At 44.5% G+C, this 18,694-nt stretch overlaps 1 protein-coding gene across 1 annotated transcript in view; it reads right to left on the bottom strand.

Moving 5' to 3' along the window:
- Positions 1-18,694, bottom strand: part of MATN2 (matrilin 2) — a 162,664-nt gene that overhangs the window by 11,630 nt on the left and 132,340 nt on the right. The window contains exons 10-12 of the mRNA XM_023545902.2: positions 6,419-6,541; positions 4,373-4,495; positions 1,708-1,830 (exon numbers count right to left, since the gene is read on the bottom strand). Of these exons, the coding sequence (XP_023401670.1) occupies positions 1,708-1,830; positions 4,373-4,495; positions 6,419-6,541 (369 nt within the window). The remainder of the gene's footprint in view (positions 1-1,707; positions 1,831-4,372; positions 4,496-6,418; positions 6,542-18,694) is intronic.

Genomic DNA, 18,694 nt, shown 5'->3' with positions numbered 1-18,694 from the left:
ATATTTGTGTGTATACATATATATATAGAGAGAGAGAGACAACCCTGGTGCTGCAGTGTTTAAAAGCTAGGTGGCTCACCAAAAGGTCATCAGTTCGAATCCACCAGCTGCTCCTTGGAAACCCTATGGGGCAGTTTTACTCTGTCTTATAGGGTCACTACAAGTTGGAATTGACTCGATGGCAACAGGTTTACATATATATACATACACACATATATATACATACACACACACACACTCACACATGCATATATATACAGAGCAAACAGAGAGTGAATGTATATGTTAGAGAGAGCCTTTTACAAAATACACCAATGGTTAATTTGTGGGTTAAATTGTGTCCCCCCAAAAGATATGCTGGAGTCCTAACCCCCAGTACTTGAGAATGTGACCTTATTTGGAAATAGAGTCTTTGCAGATGTAATCAAGTTAAGATGTGGTCATCAGGGTGGCCCTAATCCAATATGACTGGTGTCCTGACAGGACGAGGAGAAGTGACACACAGACACAGGGAGAACACCATGTGATGACAAAGGCTGAGAATGCAGCGATGTGTCTGCAAGCCAGGCGATGCCAAGCATTGCCAGCAACACCAGAAGCTAAGAACAGATGTTCCCCTAGAGCCTTCAGACAGAGCATGACCCTGCCAACACCTTGATTTAGGACTTTTAGCCTCCAGAACTGTGAGAGAATAAATTATGTTGTTTTAAGCCACCCAGTTTGCAGTAATTTGTTATGGCAGCCCTAGGAAACTAATACGGTAACGTACTATACAAATCACTCAGCACCACGCTTTTTTCACCTAAAATATTTGGGGGATAATTTCATATCAGTATGTCTAGAGCTGCTTCATTCTTTTATCAGCTGCATAGTATCCCACTGCATAGATGTACCATGATTTATGTAACCAATCTCCTATGGATCGACATTTAGCTTGTTTCCAATTTTTTGCTGCTACCAATCATGCTACACAAAAATATTGTAGATATGTGGCTTTGTGTATACAGCACATATCTGTATGATAAACTCCTGGAGGTGGAACTGTATTTAAAGCACAGCCAAATTGCCTTCCCAAGGGTTGTACCAATTCAAACACCCACTGATAGTTTATGATTGTCTATTACAACAAAAAAAAAAAAAAAAAAATTTTTTTCTTTTTTTTTATTACAACATACCATTGCCAAGAGAAGGAATCATCAAACTTTTCGATCTCTGATAACTGAGAGGTTAAAAAATGTATTGTAGCTTTAATTTCTTATTCAACATTTCCCCAGCCCCCCCTTTTTTCATTTGTGGCTTCTGTGCTTCATGTGCGAGTCTTCTACTCTGAGACTATAAAATAATTCTCCCAAGATTCGTTCTGCTACTTTTGTGGTTTTACATTTTTGTGTTTAAACCCTTAATCCATCTCTCTCCTCCTAAAGTGCGATACCCAGAACTGAATGTAATTCTCCAGGACAGAGCAGAGCACAATCCTTAACTCCCTCATGCCAGATACTCTTATTCAGCCCAAGATGGCTCTAGCCTTTTCGCTGATAATAAACTGTCAACTAAAACCAACAGTTTTTGTCACAGGTGCTGTACTTAACACATACTCATTTACACCTACAGGAGAAACAGAGGAGAGGATTTGTTCCCTGAAAACACACCAAAATGCAGTTGCTCCAAAATGAAATCAAAGCAGAGGGACAAGATCAGATCACTTACTCTTGCACCGTCTTCCATCCTCAGCTAGAACAAATCCCTGCGAGCATTTGCAGGTGTATGAGTTGCCATTATTAACACAAATGTGTTCGCAGCCGTGGTAGGTCGATTTGCAGATATCCTTCCCTGAGGAAAATGTAGGGAGGTGAACAATCCCATCAGTGCAGAAATGAGCTGGACTGGATAGTCACATAAGGAGAGAATCATGCAAGTAACTCATTTTTAAAGAAGGTATCCGTTCAAACTGCCTTTATAACTTTCCTTTTATAGTCTAATACTCAGGATAGACCATGATAAGGAGAAAACTCCTCCCAGAAAGCTCTAACTTCCACAAGCCTGAATGGTTAGATGGCTGATACAGTGTCCTGGATTTTTCATTATTTTTAGAATTGTTTGATATATTTTGGGTTTTGATTTTCCTAAGCTGCTGATCTTTTCTCCACAGACATCCCAAACACAGTGGCATCACTAGGATTGATGTCACCCAGTGCGGTAACCCAGGGGGTCACCCTCTTCCCTCCATGACCTCCCCTTCCACTGGCTGCACGGACCTCCTCCCGTACAAACCAGACCACGCAGAACCCTCAGTAATGTTTTTTGCACTAACGTTTCACTCATAAATCCCATTCCCGTCTATCACTCCTTCTTTTCCTTTAGTTACCACTTCATCCTCAAAAAAGGTATTGATATAGGTTCATGAATACTAATTACCACAGTATCGTAGCTAAAACACCAGAAAATTTGACAAAATCTGTGACTATAAAAACATGGGCAGCAACAAAAGCAACACGTGCTTGTTGTGAACGTTACTCATGTGTGAGGTACTTTAAAACTCTTCAAAGTAGTTACAGCTTGTTGTGAACATTACTCATGTGTGAGGTACTTTAAAACTCTTCAAAGTAGTTACAGCCCTTTAATCCTCACAACAGAGGAGGAGGGCAAGGGTAATTACACCCAACTTACAAATGAAGAAACAGACCCTCAAGAACTTTCACTGAGTTGGCCAAGGTCACCTAGCTAGCTGATGACACAGCTGAGGCACAATGTCTCCTGAAGATTGATTCTGCGCTCTTTCCTCTTCCACACCTCGAAGGCCTAGGTTCCTCGCTGTTGTTAGCTTTCTAAAAGGAGAAGCTTCCTACAAAACTGGAAGCAGTGACTATAGATCCATCTGGCAACTGAGAATGCTGGAATGTAATTTAGCAATCAAATTCCAGAGGCTGAAGTTGTGCCTTGAGCAATAAAAAGTGTTGAATGAATAAATGGTGTGTGTGTGTGTTTATAGAAATAAAAGCATGAACAAACTGCTCAGGCTGATGTAATGGGCAGAACTGTAGACATGGTCTCTGCAGAAGGGACACATCCTGGTGTGAAGGCAAAATGTAGAATTTTTTTTAAATAATATTTTATTGTGTTTTCGGTGAAAGTTTACACAGCAAATTAGGTTCCAATTTTGACAGTTTCTATACAAATCATTCAGTGAAAACATAGAATTGGGCAGGGAACGCTGCTGAGTTAGGCCAGGGTGCCACGGCCAGCCCTGGTGCCAGCTGTCCAAACAGAACTCCTGGCTAAGGGTAGGAGCCCCTCTTCTTGGTAGAAGAATGAGGGCAGTGAGTTCCATCCAACCCAGCTTTGTTGACACACAGAGTGGCTCCGTTATCTCAAAGGAGTTTGTGAGCAAATTCCCCAAAATCAACCCCAAAGCAAATGGATTTATTTTGCCTTAATCGAAAAAAGGCCACTTTACCAGCCGGGGCAGCATGTCACAAAGGCAGGTGGATAGTGTTGAAACCCCCAAAACGTAGGGATTAAGAGCTCAGAATCTCATAGAGGAAAAACCCTGCTCTGTGTTCTAATATCCACCTCACTAAGCTAGCGTGCCCACATTTCTCTCTTCCTTTGGGTACCACGTATCTTTTATCAATAATCCATATTATCCTTGACTTGCCTTCCAACTAAATTCTCAGAGTCTGTTCTGAGTGACCTATAGAAGCAAAGAATGGAAAGAATGGATAAACTAAACCCCACAGAAAATCACTTCAGCTCCTCTCCCTTCCTCTACCCTTACTTACAAGGTCTGCCAAAAAGAAAAAGTACTGTAATTATCCTTCTTCAGACCTCGTACTGAATGCTGGCAGAGATTCTAATTCAGTCCAACAACTAGCCAGGCACTGTGCTAGGCACTGGGGACCCACACTTCTATCAGGAAAGGGCTAGCCCCCCCACCAAAAAAAAAGATACCAGTTGCTGTCAAGTTGATCTGACTCATGGCAACCCCATGTGTTTCAGAGTAGAATTGTACTCCACAGGGTTTTCAAAGGTTGTGACTTTTCAAAAGTAGATCAGCAGGACTTTCTTCTGAGGCACCCACTGGGTGGATTTGAACCACCAACTTTTTGGTTAGTAGCTGAGCACTTAACCATTTGTGCCACCCAGGGACTCCTCCACTGACAGACAATGAAAAGAAGCAAAGAGCCTGACAACCCCAGCACCTCAACTGAGAAATTCCTGAAGAACTAGGAGTTGACTGACCTGATGTCCAGCAAAACACTTTCAGAGTACCCAAGGTAGGACCTTCTATCTGTGACATTAGTAATAAGGAAAGATTTTAAAGCTTAAATGAAGTTCCAGAACCAGTTGGGCCCCACAGATGGAGGCTACTTACTTCTGCAGTGTTTCCCATCATCAGTGAGCAGGAATCCCTCCAAGCACTTGCAGATGTAGGAGTCGTCATTGTTCACACAAATGTGTTCACAACCATGGTCTACGGCTTGGCAGACATCTTTCCCTGAGGACAGTGGAGCAAGATAAAACAGTTTTGCCAACATAAATTTTACGTGGGCTTCATCTTGAAGGGTCCATCCATTTCAGCCACTGGACTCTAGTGCCACATGAGCTCCGTGATATATGGGGCAAAGTAAAATCGAGGAGGAAGTGGCTCTAATTTGGGCTAACTTTTCAAACTCTTCTCACTATCGTCAGCATCATCTTCACCACCTATTTCAGTGTCTTATAAAAATGCAATCCATCATCAGCCTTCTCTACACTGAATCTCTGATTTCGAAATGGAAACAATGTTGGGATGATCACTTAGGAGATTAAACATCAATTTAGATTAGTGGAACTGAAATCTAATTTTGGCTTTGTCCCTGACATAATATATGACTGAAGAGAATCACTTAATCTTTTGGAGTCTTAGCTTTCCTATCTAAAGAATGAGAGTAGTAATTCTAGCTACCTATCTTCTCTTCAAATAGTGTCAATATGCGCTGCTCTTTGTAACATGCTTCCTCAAGAAGCTTGAGGAAAGGATGGCTGATAGGGATGAAAGTCATTTGCTCAGGGCGACACACTCCCCTTTGATTATACAGGGATGGTATGTCTTGAGTTTCACACGGGCTGTGTACTGTAAGGCTGTTTGTGGAAGGCAGGCTTGTCTTGGCCCCATCTAAGAGGTTTTCTTTATGAAACGTAAGAATGGCTTCACTACAAGGTGGTATCCATGAGGGATTTGTACCACTATGATATCATTAAAGATAAATAAACAGAGGCTCAGAGAAGTTAAACAATGTTCCTGGCAAGTAAATGACAAAGGTAGACTTTGAAATCTTGGATTTCAGGTTGTACATCCTTCTACCAGAGCACACTATTAAAACCACTGTTTCTTCCTACAGAACATAAAATTATCAACTTCAGTAGTGGCTTTGGCATTGCCTTTTTTGTTTGTTTGCTTGCTTTTTTTTTTCCTTTTTCTTTTTAAACAGACTTTGTTTACTAGGACAGTTTTAGATTTACAGAAAAATTAAGAAGATAATACAAAGAATTTCCATAAACCCCCTACCCAGTTTCCTCTATTATTAACATCTTAGTATGATTCGTTTGATAGAATTAATGGGCCAATACTGATACATTATAAACAACTAAAGTCATAGTTTTTTTAGAGTTCCTTAGTTTTTAGCTAATGTCCATTTTTTTTTTTTTTATTTGTTCCAAGAACCCATGCAGGGTCACACACATATTTTTTTTTTTAATTGTACTTTAGATGAAAGTTTACAGAGTTAATTAGTTTCTCTTTAAACAATTAATACACATATTGTTTTATGACATTTGTGGCCAACCCCACAACATGTAACTACTCTCCCCTTCTTGACCTTGGGGTCCCCGTTACCAGCTTTCCTGTCCCCTCCTGCATTCTTGTCTTTGTCCCTGGGCTGGTGTGTCCATTTAGTCTTGTTTTGTTTTATGGGCCTGTCTAATCTTTGGCTGAAGGGTGAACGTCAGGAGTGACTTTAGTACTGTGTTAAAAGGGTGTCAGGGGCCATACTCTCGGAATTTCTCCAGTCTCTGTCAGACCAGGAAATCTGGTCTTTTTCTGAGGATCACACACAACATTTAGCTGTCATGTGGCCTTAGTTTTTGAGGGTAACTAATTTACCGTCCTGAGGAGCCCTGGGGGCTCTCTGGTTAAACATTCTGCTGCTAACTAAAGGTTGGTGGTTTGAACCCACCAGCCACTCCACAGGAGAAAAATGTAGCAGTGTGTTCCCGTAAAGATTCCAGTGTAAAGATGACAGCCTTGGAACCCCTACAGGGCAGGTCTATGAGTGGGAATCAACTTGACAGGAATGGGGCTTTGGACATACTCTCAGGACAGTGGATTTCATGCAGCACTAACACACAGTAACGTGAGTCAACTCCAGTAAGAACTTACTTCTGCAGGTTTTCCCATCTTCATGAAGGGTGTACCCTTCAAAGCACTGGCACACAAAAGAGTTTCCACGGCTTACACATAAGTGTTCGCAACCATGGTCCCCCAAAGCACAAGAGTCTAATTCTGAGAGACAAATTGGGATTAGAGAAAATAAAGAAAAATGATTCATACATTAGTGATTTACTCAATCTTTAAAAACAATTCAAACACCTTCAATTAAAACAGTACCTTATGCGATATTATACATTTCAGAATAGAAAGCAAGCCTATGAGCAAAAATTCTTAATATATAAAGAGCACATACAAATAAAACAATATAATCAACTCCAAAGGGGGAAAAATGAACAAAAGACACAAATAGATAATTTAAAAAGGGAAAGATAGAAATAATCTATTAGAAAAAAGTACAATTTCACTGGTTATCATATAACTATAATATCAACTTATCTACATACTTATATGTGTGTGTGTATATATAAACTTAGGTAATCCATTCATTAATGTATTCATTCAGTCAACAAGTACTCACTGAGTCTCTACCAAGGACTCTTCTAGGCAGAAACAGTAAGTTTCTGCTTTTGTTCTTACATCTGGGAGGATGGTGAGTGGAAGACAAACAACAGACAAAGAAACACATGAAATGTGGGGGGAGGGGGAGCGCTATGGAGAAAATCAGAGCCAGATAAGGGGACTAGAGGGTGTCTGTGTTGGAGGTTGGGGAGGGAGGGCTTGTTATTTTATATCCTGCAGCCAGATAAGGTGACACCTGAGCAGAGCCCTGGAGAAATAGAGGAAGTGAGTGTGTAGTGTCTGGGGAAGGAACATTATTGGCAAGAAAGAACCAAAAAATCCAAACCAAACCCATAACTGTGGAGCAGATTCCAACTCATGGCAACCCCATGCGTTATAGAGTAGAACTGAGCTCCACAGGGTATTCTTGGCTATAATCTTTACAAAAGCAGATTGCCAGGACTTTCCTCCATGGCACTGGTGGGTGGGGTCAAACTACCAACTTTGTAGTTCAGCAGTGGAGCGCACACCATTTGTGCCACCCAGGAACCTCAAGAAAGATCAGCATTTGCAAACTTTAGAGGTGGGAGCATGCTTAGTATGTGTCAGGAAGGAGGCCAGCGTGACGGAGCCACCAGGAGTGGGGCAGGAGATGAGGTCAATGAGGTTAGCAGGGCCAGATTACGTGGGGATCACAGGGAGCATCGGCTCTGCAGGAGAAGAGGAGCCACTGGAGGGTTCTGAGCAGAGGATGATATGATCTGACTTAGTATAAAAGATTTGCTCTGCACTGACTATGCAGAGAGCTATAAGATGCCTACCACAATAACCCGGGGGGCTCAGATCCGGGTGCTGAGACATCATCAGATTATGGCTGTATTTTGAAGGTTGTTGTTGTCAGATGCTGTGGAGTCGATTCGGACTCTTAGCGACCTGGTAGGACAGAGCAGAACTGCCCCATAGGGTTTCCTATGCTGTAATCTTTAAGGGACCAGATCGCCAGGTCTTTCATCGAGCTGCTGGGTGGGTTCAAACTGCCAACCTTTGTGTTAGCAGTGAGTGCTTAACTGTCACACCACCAGGGCTCCTGGGTTACAATTACCTTTTGAAGGTAGAGTTTATATACAAGATTTGCTGAGGGATTGGATCTAGGAGGACAGAAGAGTCAAGGGTGACTCTAAGGTTGTTGGACAGAGCAACTAGAAGAATAGCATTGCCTTCTACAGGGCTGGGGTGGCTTCTGTGGGAGTAGAAAGCCCATGAACCTGTGAAAACCAGGTGGATAATTTAAAAGCTTGATACTGAGGACAGGTAAGCAGTGACCTTTTATAAGAATCATACACATTTGGAGAGTTAATCATTTTAGATTGAGTAGAATTCCTACAATGGCTATGCATTGAAGTTATTAAATAAAGGCTCCAAAACTCATAACCACTTTCACAATCAGGCACAAACCATACACTATTTCTTCTAAAGCATCTTTGCATTATTATTATTTTTTTTTTTGAGGGGAGTCCCCAGAACCACCCTGTGGATTAGTTAAGGTAGCTGCTGTTACTCTCATTTATGAGCTAGGGAAACTAAGGTTTGGCAAAGTTGATGGCTTGCCAAGACCAAATGCTAATAAGCTATAGAAGGAGACTAAAAACTCTATATTTTAACAATAAATTTCATGTTCTTTTTTTTCAACTACACCGCATTGTTATATTCTAAAGTAAGCTTTCAAACATAAAGGAAATTCTGTCTCTCTCCCTTTGGGCAGAAGTGCTGCCAAAATCTTTGAAAAGTAGGAAAGCATTATGTTAACTGAAATTATAAGCAGAGTTTAACCCTCCAGCTTGTTCTGAGCATTACTTACTTCTCTGGGCACATCCTAGACTCATTATTAATGCAGAATACTTCCTAATAGCTTCACGTAACTCCTCACGTAGAGTAAGAATGAAAAGTACAATTGCGTGATCCATGATACAGGCTGGCTGGCTGAGGAGGTAAGCATTTTTTTCCCCACGATGAATTTATAATAAGAATACCCCACTTCCCAAAGTAATAAAATAGCTATAACTCTTTCAGACTGGCCTTGTCAAACCACAATCAAGGCAGACCTTTCTGAGTACACCCTTCCTCCCTGGAGCTTCCGCCAGGCCCTCTCCTGGACTCTCATCTCCAGCTCAGGTGTTCATCTCGAAGGGCGATTGAGAGTCTTCCCCACATAGACCCTGAGGAGCCACTGACTCCTTGACTTTCATGATCCATTATGGTCTGAGCTAATATTTGGCTGATGGATGCTGCTTTCCTTCAGCAGGAGCCTGCTGAGCTAAAGCCAGGTTGACACTGGGCCATATTTTTGCCCTTGACTATACCTATCTCGGGAGCTCCCAGCCCAGTCTCTGAGTCCTCTTGAGTTGTCAAATTGGAGCTGGAGAATCTGCTTCCAAGCTCACTGATGTATTTATTGGCAGGTCTCAGTTCCTCACTGGCTATTGGCTGGAGGATTTAATTTCTCACCACTTGAGCCTTGCCATTGGACTGCTCACAAAATGGCATCTGGCTGCCCCAAGAAGTGAGAGAGGAAGTGCATGCAAGCAAGAGAGCACTGAAGATAGAAGTTGCAGTTGTCTTTTGTAACTGATCCTGAGAAGTGACATACTATGGCTCTTGTCATATGCTATTGGTCATACAGACTAACAATGAAGGAGGGGACTACACAAGTGTGTGAAAACCAGGAGATAGGGATTACTGAGCGCCATCATGGAGTCTAGCTACCACAATAGCTACCTAAAGGAGGTGGAGTTAGGGAATGGGATGGAAGGGTAAGGCTTCTTGATATACGCCTTTTTGTATCATTTTGATTTTGAACCACCAAACCTCCTACCTATTCTAAAAAAATAAAATTTAAATAAAAGTTCTTATGGGGAACAAAGGGTTTGCCATTGAAACTAAGCCTCTTTCTCACCTCTGACATCCAGGGACAAATTACCCAATATGCAAGGTACACACAGGTTTATTTGTGCTTATTTACTTATCTGTAGTGAACAAGATTAGTAGGTAAGCACAAATAAGCCTGTGTGTACCTCCCTTACTGGTTAATCTGCCCCTGAGAAAACATACGTCATTGTTTTTGAAGGCTGTGCCATAATTCATTTAACCAGTGTCTTATTTGATGGCCATTTAGGTAGTTTCTAGTGTTATGCTATAATAAACATAATTGCAACAAATATTCTTGTGCATGTATTTTTGCATACAATGTGAACACATACCTAAAGGATAAACATCTAGAAGTGGAATTGCCTAAAGAGTATGAACACTTAAAAGCTGATAAAGATTTCCCAATTGTCTTTCAAAGAGGTTATATCCATCTACATTTTCACCAACAAAGTAGGATAGTCCCTGTTTCATCTTCTAATTCAGGGGCCTGGAGTGCTGCTGGGCCTTCCCCACAAATGATTCCAATGAACCACCAGGGGTGAGACCCTGCCAGTAGACCCAGACCTTATATTCAGAGACTTGCCAAATGTCCAGATGCGTCTGCGCCTCCACCATCATGAAGCAAATGCCACCATCCTTCTCTCAGGCTGTTGCATCATCTACTAACTGGTCTCCATACACTCACTTTGACCCCCTTGAGTCTGCCCTCCCTGTTGCAGCCTGAATCCTCTTTCCAAAAAGCCAATCTGCTCAGTGGCATCACTAGGGAGGTACAGGGGGTGTGGACCGCACCCGGTGACACTGTCAGAGGGGTGACACCAAAATGACTGTCTGTAAAATTTCTATGCACTGTTTCAGCAGAAATTTATTCTTTTTTATAAAAACGTCCCTGTAGTTAGTTATAACAACAAAGGCATTTTTCATAAGCCCAGTTTACATATATTAATCCACCAACAAGGCTAAAACTCTATGCTCATTTCCTTTTTGAACCTTCTAATGCACTCTGGTTAGGGCTGTCATTACTACCAAATGACAATGATCCTTCAAATCACATGGTTTCATCTGCGCGCGCTGTAAGCACGAACTGTTGTTTTTGTTGCTACCGGTGTTTTTATGGTCCCTGGTTTTGTCAAATTTTCTGGTGTTTTAGTTGCAATACTGTGGTAATTAGTACTTGTTAACCTCTATCAATATTTTTTTGAGAATGAAGCTGTAATTAGAGGAAAAGAAGGAGTGATACCCGGGAATTATGATTCACGAGTAACATTAGTACAAAAAAATTACTAAGGATTCTGTGTGGTCTGGTATGTACTGGAGGAGGTCCATGGGGGAGGTGTGTAATCATAAGTTACCACAGTGGGTGACACCAACCCTAGTGACGCCACTAAACCTGCCTACATCACTCCCTCCGTCTGAAATCCTTTACTGCTTTCTGAGGCTCTTTCTTTTCCTTTAAGAAGCAAAATCCCTGGCAAGGTTCACAAGCCCTGCCCCCCAGCTTCATCACACCCTGCTCTCTCCCAGGCTCGCAGTACCTTCTTTCAGTACCTTCCCCATGCCAAGAGTCCTCCCACCGGAGCACTTCCACAGCTGTTTCCTCTCTGGAAGGCTCCTTCCTCCTCTACCGCCTCCTCCCCTGGGTTAACGCTTACGCTTCCTTCAGCTCTCCACGCATGTCTCCGGAAGTCTTCCCTGACCTCCCCATCTCAAGGCCTCAAAGGACCAAGTATCTGCCCTTTATGGCATATGTCACAGTTGTAATCAAACATTTACTTATGTGATGTTTTTGAATTGTGTCTGCCTCCTCACTGGGCTGTGATCTCTGAGAGACCGCTGACTGTGTCTGTCCTTCTCTCCTGTATCTCCCAGCACCTAACATAATGCCTGGCATATAACAGTCTCCTCATAAATACCTGATGGATAAAAGAAAGCATTTCCTCAGTTTTCTGCTCTAAAAATGGAGGGTAATTAGATCCACCTCACAGGGCTTGTATAAGGATGTTTTTAATGAGAACCTTGTGGATACTGGCGGCAGCTGGGCTCTCTCACACTCTCCCACACGCCAGCCTTGCAGAATGTACAATTCACATTTGCTCAGCAAAAATGTCCAATTTCTGCACGTCCTGGACCTTGTGGGCCACTCATAAGTCAAAGAACCATACACAGTAAATTAGAGAATGCCAAGGGTATACGGTAGTTAACTTCCTGACCACAGGTCCAACTGCTTTCTATCTACTAAGTCTGAAACCAACTTGGTGTCAGCTTTTTCCTAGAGCCAAGGTTAGTCCCCAACAGGAAAGTGCTTCAGTGGTTCACTAACAGGCAAAGACAACCACTATCCCTGACTTGCTACTATGGGATGCTTTTGGCCTGGGGGAGGAATGGCGGGCACTCCAGCAAGGTGTTCATTCAGTCAGCAAGTGTTTATTGAGCATTTACTCTGTGCCAGGTAGTATCCTTATTTTGGGGCTATCAACTGGTCCGAGCCTTCATTTTAGAGTTGAGGAAGCTGACTGCCAGAGATGGGAACTGACTTTCTCAAGGCCCTTTACCTGCACAGGTGAACTATCTTGGGTGTACTGGGGCAGAGGTGACAGTAGATGGCAAATCTGTCACCTCGGTGTTCTCTACCTCATTGTACATCCACCGTTCACCATACCTCAGCAGTCTGCTCAGACAAGCGGCTAGATTCTCAGAAGGCAAACTAAAATGGTCTTCTCAAATGAAGCTGAGCCTCCAAATAGTTTAGTATGACTCTAAAGGCTGCAGGCGATCTGTCCCGCCTGCTTCTCCAGGCTCATCTCCCATCAGTATCCCTCTCACACTCAATACTCAAAGTCCCTGGGTTACAAATATCCAATTTAGCGACAACTCCTACTTGCCCTTTAGTGTTATGTAAATTTGCCCTCACCTTGAAACAAATGAACCAACCCCTACCCGCAACAAGCTCTTCATCACAACCACCTTCACTTGCCGCACCTGGAGCTTTTCAATCATCAAAAAGCCTTTGAGCCTTTTCTTGCACTAAACCAAACCCATTGCTGTGGAGTCGATTCCAACTCATAGCAACCCTATAGGACAGAGCAGAACTGCCCCATAGAGTTTCCAAGGAGCAGTTCATGGATTCGAACTGCTGACCTTTTGGTTAGCAGGTAAGCTCTTAACCACTGCGCCACCAGGACTCCTTTCTTGCACTAAAGTAAGGCTAAATAAGAACTGTATGCACCTGCTCTGACTTACCTACAAATTCGACTTAAAGACATGCTCAGGAGCTGGGGACTGCCTGTATACTGGGTTTCTGCCAGTTCACCCTCTGGACCCTGGGCTTGCACATGCTATTATGGTGCCTGGGGCACTCCCCCCAATCTCTGGCTAGCTCACATCACTCAATCTCTAGGTCTCAGATTAAACACCTCTTTCTCAGGGAGCCTTTCTCTAGACTAGGAGAGGGTCTCCCTGTCACATGTCCCTGTAGCACCCTCCTTCCTGGATTGCAACCCTCGTCACACTAACTGGTTGTTACTTCTTTAATGTAGAAACTCTAAACTCTGTTAGGGCAGAAACTGAATCTGTAGGAACTCTTCAGGGTCACCAGTACCCAGTACAACTTGCCCAGAACAATGCAGGTAAACAGGTATACAGTAAGTTCTTATAGATAATTAGAATAAATGAACCAAGAGCTTAAGACGGAAGTATCTAGAATCAAATTCAGAGAAGACAGTAAAGACAGAACCAATTAAGAACCATCACTTAAACGAAATGGGTGAAAGAGGTCATGAGAAATCTTAGAACACAGAAAGAAAACGTTTGCTCTCTAAAAGAAGGGTCTTCTTCATTTGCTCTTTAAGGAGGGAGGTTCATATATTTAATTAAACCCCCATTGTGGACAGTGGGTCTGCAATATGTGACCAGGATGATTAGAATTTTCAGCACTCAGCACAGGTTTTTTGACCTAGCACCCCTGCGTGTCGATACAGGCTGTTATCACATCTGGATCCCAGATCTGGTGAGTCACGTACATCTGTGGTGAAGCAATCGTAGGGTAACGTGTTCTGTGGACTCACACTTCTGCCGTGGTGACAGAGAGCAATCCTGTATCTGAGGCTCCACGGAGGAGGTTATTAAAACCCCAGCCTCAGAGGGAGAAAGCTACAGTGGTCGCCTGCCAAGAGGATAACTGAAGGCTGAGAGAAAGAATTACAACATTTCCTGACTAGTAAAATAAAACTAGTCAGGAAATGTTGTAATTCTTTCTCTAGCTTTATGATAAAACTAAGAGCAGCCAATTGTTTAACTCTGTACAGTATAAGGCTTTTCTCAGATAAACCAAGAAGGAGCTGGACTGAGACAAGTACGCTGGGCAAGAGATCCTGGAGTCAGGGGACCCAAGTTCTAGTTTCTGTGCCTGTTTCCCACAAAAGAATTGGAAAATCTCTAAGCATCCTTCCATTCCACTGAAACGATAATGTGCATACACAAGGGTGAAGGCTGCCTTCTCCCCTCGCTCCCCAAGGCTTGCCCTGGGAGGCCGAGCTGGGGGACCCAGGCCCTATGAGGCCTTCACAGATCCCTCTGTGGTAGCTCATGAGGATTGTCCCCAGCTGGGATCCTCCAACTTTCCATGGCTTTCCCCTACAGCTTGTGTTCTTGGGTTCCTGAGTTTCACCCCCTTCCAGGGTGGCCTGTCTCTGGCCCTTCCAAGACGAGCAGGCCCCCCAGGAGACGGTGTCTCTATGCAGGAGTGTAAGGTGCTACATTAGCCCTTTCCTCAGTGAGGGACAGTCTAAGGATGGTGAGGTAAGACAGTTGTTAGCTGCCATTGAGTTGGCCTCTGTTATGGGACACTGCGAAACCCTGGTGGTGTAGTGGTTAAGTGCTACGGCTGTTAACCAAGAGGCTGGCAGTTCAAATTTGCCAGGCACTCCTTGGAAACTCTACGGGGCAGTTCTACTCTGTCCTGTAGAGTTGCTATGAGTCGGAATCAACTCAATGGCACTGGGTTTGGTTTTTTTTTTTTTTTTTGGATGGGACACTGCACAACAGAACAAAACATTGGCTGGCCCTGCACCATTCCCATGATCGACTGCAGACCAGACCATTGTAATCCATAGGGTTTTCACTGACTAATTTTTGGAAGTAGACTGCCAGGCCTTTCTTCATAGTCTGCCTAAGTCTGGAAGCTCCACTGAAACCTCTTCAGCATCATAGCCATGTACAAGCCTCCACTGACAGACAGGTGGTGGCTGAACATGAGATGCATTGGCCAGGAGTCGAACTCGGGTCTCCCACATAAGAGGTGAGAATTCTACCACTGAACCACCTTTGCCTCACTTATGGTACTTTACAAGTTCACAAAGCACTGTGCCACACAGTGACCCCGACGGAGAGGCAGGAATGATCACTCCCAGCCTACAGAAAAGGAATCAGACGCAGAGAGGGTCAGTTCCCTAGCCCAGGATGGGAGCACAAGATTTGAACTGTCTTTGGGCTGTCAGTTCAGTACTCTTTCTACCTTACCACCCTGTTTCTTAGAACCCTACACAGGGTGAGGCAGATCCCAGGGAACACTGTGCGCCCACGCGGTGGGGGTTCAGGAGAGGCGTCTCATCAGGTGGGGAGGGCAGGAAGCTCCCTAAGGGGATGGGTGTCCACTGGCAGGAGTTGGGGAGGCTAACCTAAGCGGAAACAGGACAGGGTGGAAGGCACAGGGTCTGCTCAGAGAGTGTAATGGATTGAACTGTGCCCCCTCCCTCAATTTATGTTGAAGTCCAAACCTCTGGTACTTGTGAATGTGACCTTGTCTGGAAATAGCGTCTTTGAAGATGGTCTCAGTTATGTTAACACGAGGTCTTACTGGAGTAGGGGGTTCCTAATCCAATCTGAGAGGTGTTCTTGTAAAAGAGGTGAAGAGACACAGAGACACAGAGGAAGGAGGGTCATGTGAAAATGCATTTACAAGCCAAGTGTCATGGATTGAATTGTGCCCCCCTGCCCCCAAAATATGTGTATCAGTTTGGCTGGGCCATGATTCCTGGTATTGTGTGACTGTCCACCATTTTGTCATCGATGTGATTTTCCTATGTGTTGTAAATCCTGCTTCTATGTGGGAGGATGGGCAGCAGTTGTGTTGATGAGGCAGGACTCAATCTACAGGATTGGGTTGTATCTTGAGCTGGTTTCTTTTGGGATATAAAAGAGAGAAGTGAGCAGAGAGACAGGGGGACCTCATACTGCCAAGGAAGCAGTGCCAGGAGCAAAGCACATCCCTTGGACCCAGGGTTCCTGTGTGAGGAAGCTCCTAGTCCAGGGGAAGACTGACGAGAAGGATCTTCGTCCAGAGCTGACAGAGAGAGAAAGCCTTCCCTTGGAGATGATGCTCTGAATTTGGACTTTTAGCCTACTTTACTGTGAGGAAATAAATTTCTCTTTGTTAAAACCATCCACTTGTGGCATTTCTGTCATAGTAGCACTAGATAACCAAGACACCAAGGAAGGTCTGGTGCTACCAGTAGCTGGGGGAGACAAGAAAGGATCTTCTCCTAGAGCCTTCAGAGAAAGCAAGCCCTGCTGACACCCTGAATTCAGACTGCTAGCCTCCAGAACCGTGAAAACAATAAATCTCTGTTCTTACAAGCTATTCCGGTTTGTGGTACTTGGTTCAGCAGCCCTGGGAAGCTAATACAGAGGGGAGTTGCCAGTATGGCTGAAGGGCAGGGGAGTTCAGGCAGATCTGGGGTGAGGCAAAAGAAGAGGAGGAGGGGGTTCTACACTGCAAAACCCAGGACTGCTGTTTGGAAATTTATCTTGGGAGACGGTAGAGAGGGACTGAAGGTGTTTGAGCAGGGAGCGGACCCTGTGCTAGGTGCTGTGGGAAATAAATACAGGTGTTCTCTCTCCATTCACTCTATCACTCATTCAACATTATTTTGCATCTCCCATGGGCCAGGCCTGGCAACCCTGTCTCCTACGTCCAGTGTTCGCAGGCCAGTGGGCTGGGCCCCATGTGTGCTTGACCTGTGGAGTCTTTCTTGGTGCTGGGAAGCCCTGTACAGGGTCTATGGCAGGGAAATTTCCAGAAGTGTGAGAGGGGAGGAGGCCTCTCTGCTGCAGCTGGTGGAAGGGGCTACCCTGTTTCCCTCCTTCACCCCCAGTCAGTGCATCTAAGTGCCCAAGGCAAGGAAGGCCCTCCTTAGGGAAAATTTGGGCAATCACAGGCAGAGGCTTAGTGAGGGTAATGAGCGCCTAGGGGCAATTTTTAAATTTGGGACCACACACCCCCCTCATTGACAGGGGGTGGGTATGTAGGCGGTGGTGTGGGTGTGATTCGCCTGCCAGCCCCCCTGGACTTGTGCCTGGGGGCAAATTCCCCCATCTTGCCCCTCACTATGCCTCTGATCACAGGTTGGGGGCAGGAGAAAGGGAGGAAGGGAGGAAGAAAGGAAGGAAGGCCTTCACTCTAGGGCCCATATAGAGTGGGAGGTGCCTGCAGACCATGGGGGTAACAGTGTCCCTTTGTTCCGGGGTCCTGGGAACCAGGGCCTGGCCTCCATGCTTCAGAGAACCTTCCTGAAGGTGAGTGAAGGGCTCCTCAGACCACCTGCCGCCAGTGCCTCTAGGTACCAGCTGCCTTTGTGAAGGGCCAAGGAATCCCTTATCTGCTGAGCCAGGCCTGGCTGGCCCCCAGCCAGCTTCCCCATCCACAGCCAACAGGCTTTACAAAGAACGTGAAGTCACAGCATCTGGCTCTCTGACATCTGGTGTAGGGCAGAGGAACACACATCCCAAGGCCTGTAGCTGGACTGTGGCTGGACTGAAAACCTAGGCTATTATTATAGGACAGGGCAGCCAGACTGAACCACCCTGGGGCAGACAGAAAGTCCTCAATTTGTGGAATAGCAAAATGCATATATATTAGCTAGTGGGAAAAATGCATCTCTCACGTAGTGTTTCCCCAGGATAATTCTAACCCATCTGAATATCTCACCAGCTGTCATATAGATATAACCATGTATAAATATACACATATCAAAATGGCATTGTTGGATAAATTGAATCATATGGATAATGTCCCTGTGCTGTTAGTTACAAAAAAAAAAAAAAGTTACAAACACACTGTAAATAAGAAAATGAGGAACATGTAAAAGTGTCAGTGGCATACTCTGATGTGACCTGGTTAGCAAGGCGTAAGAGTTTACGGAGACCAGTTGAATTAGGTCCTGTCAAGTTGATTCGAACTCACAGCAACCCCATACGTGTCAGAATAGAGCTATGCTGCATAGGGTTTTCAATGGCTGACTTCTTAGAAGTAGGTTCCCAGGCTTATCTTCCAAAGCATCTCTGGGTGGACTGGAACCACCAGTCTTTTGGTGAGCAGCTGGGCGTGTTAACTGTTTGCACTACCCAGGGTCTCTGTGTGAGAAGGGGCTGCCATATGTTTAGAAGGGCCCGTGAGGATTCCTTAGAAGTCATGCAATCATTTTATAGTCAGTTCTGGATTATCCACAGTAATAGGGAGGAGAGAGGAAGAGCGTGGATAATCTAAGCTGATGAAGAATTAAAACAAACCAACAAAAACGCCTGCAGCTGGCTTTGGCATGCAGTCAAATGTAGATGTGATTCGACACACCCACATCCTTTGCGATACCCCAGTGCCCAGACCCTCCCTGCGCTGTCTGTAGCAGTCTGGGAGGCAGCTGGGCAGGGAGCCACAAGCAAGCCAGAAAATGGATAACCCATTTGCCACGACTTGAGAATTCATCCCAAACTGGGGAAATATTTTCTCATATGTTCCTAGTTAGGGAGGCACACCCAGCCATGCAGTCAGCTCACCTGCCATGTGAA

This window comes from Loxodonta africana, chromosome 14, assembly GCF_030014295.1.
Source record: "Loxodonta africana isolate mLoxAfr1 chromosome 14, mLoxAfr1.hap2, whole genome shotgun sequence".
In the NCBI taxonomy this organism is placed as follows: domain Eukaryota; kingdom Metazoa; phylum Chordata; class Mammalia; order Proboscidea; family Elephantidae; genus Loxodonta; species Loxodonta africana.
This window is presented reverse-complemented; position numbering and strand designations above follow the sequence as displayed.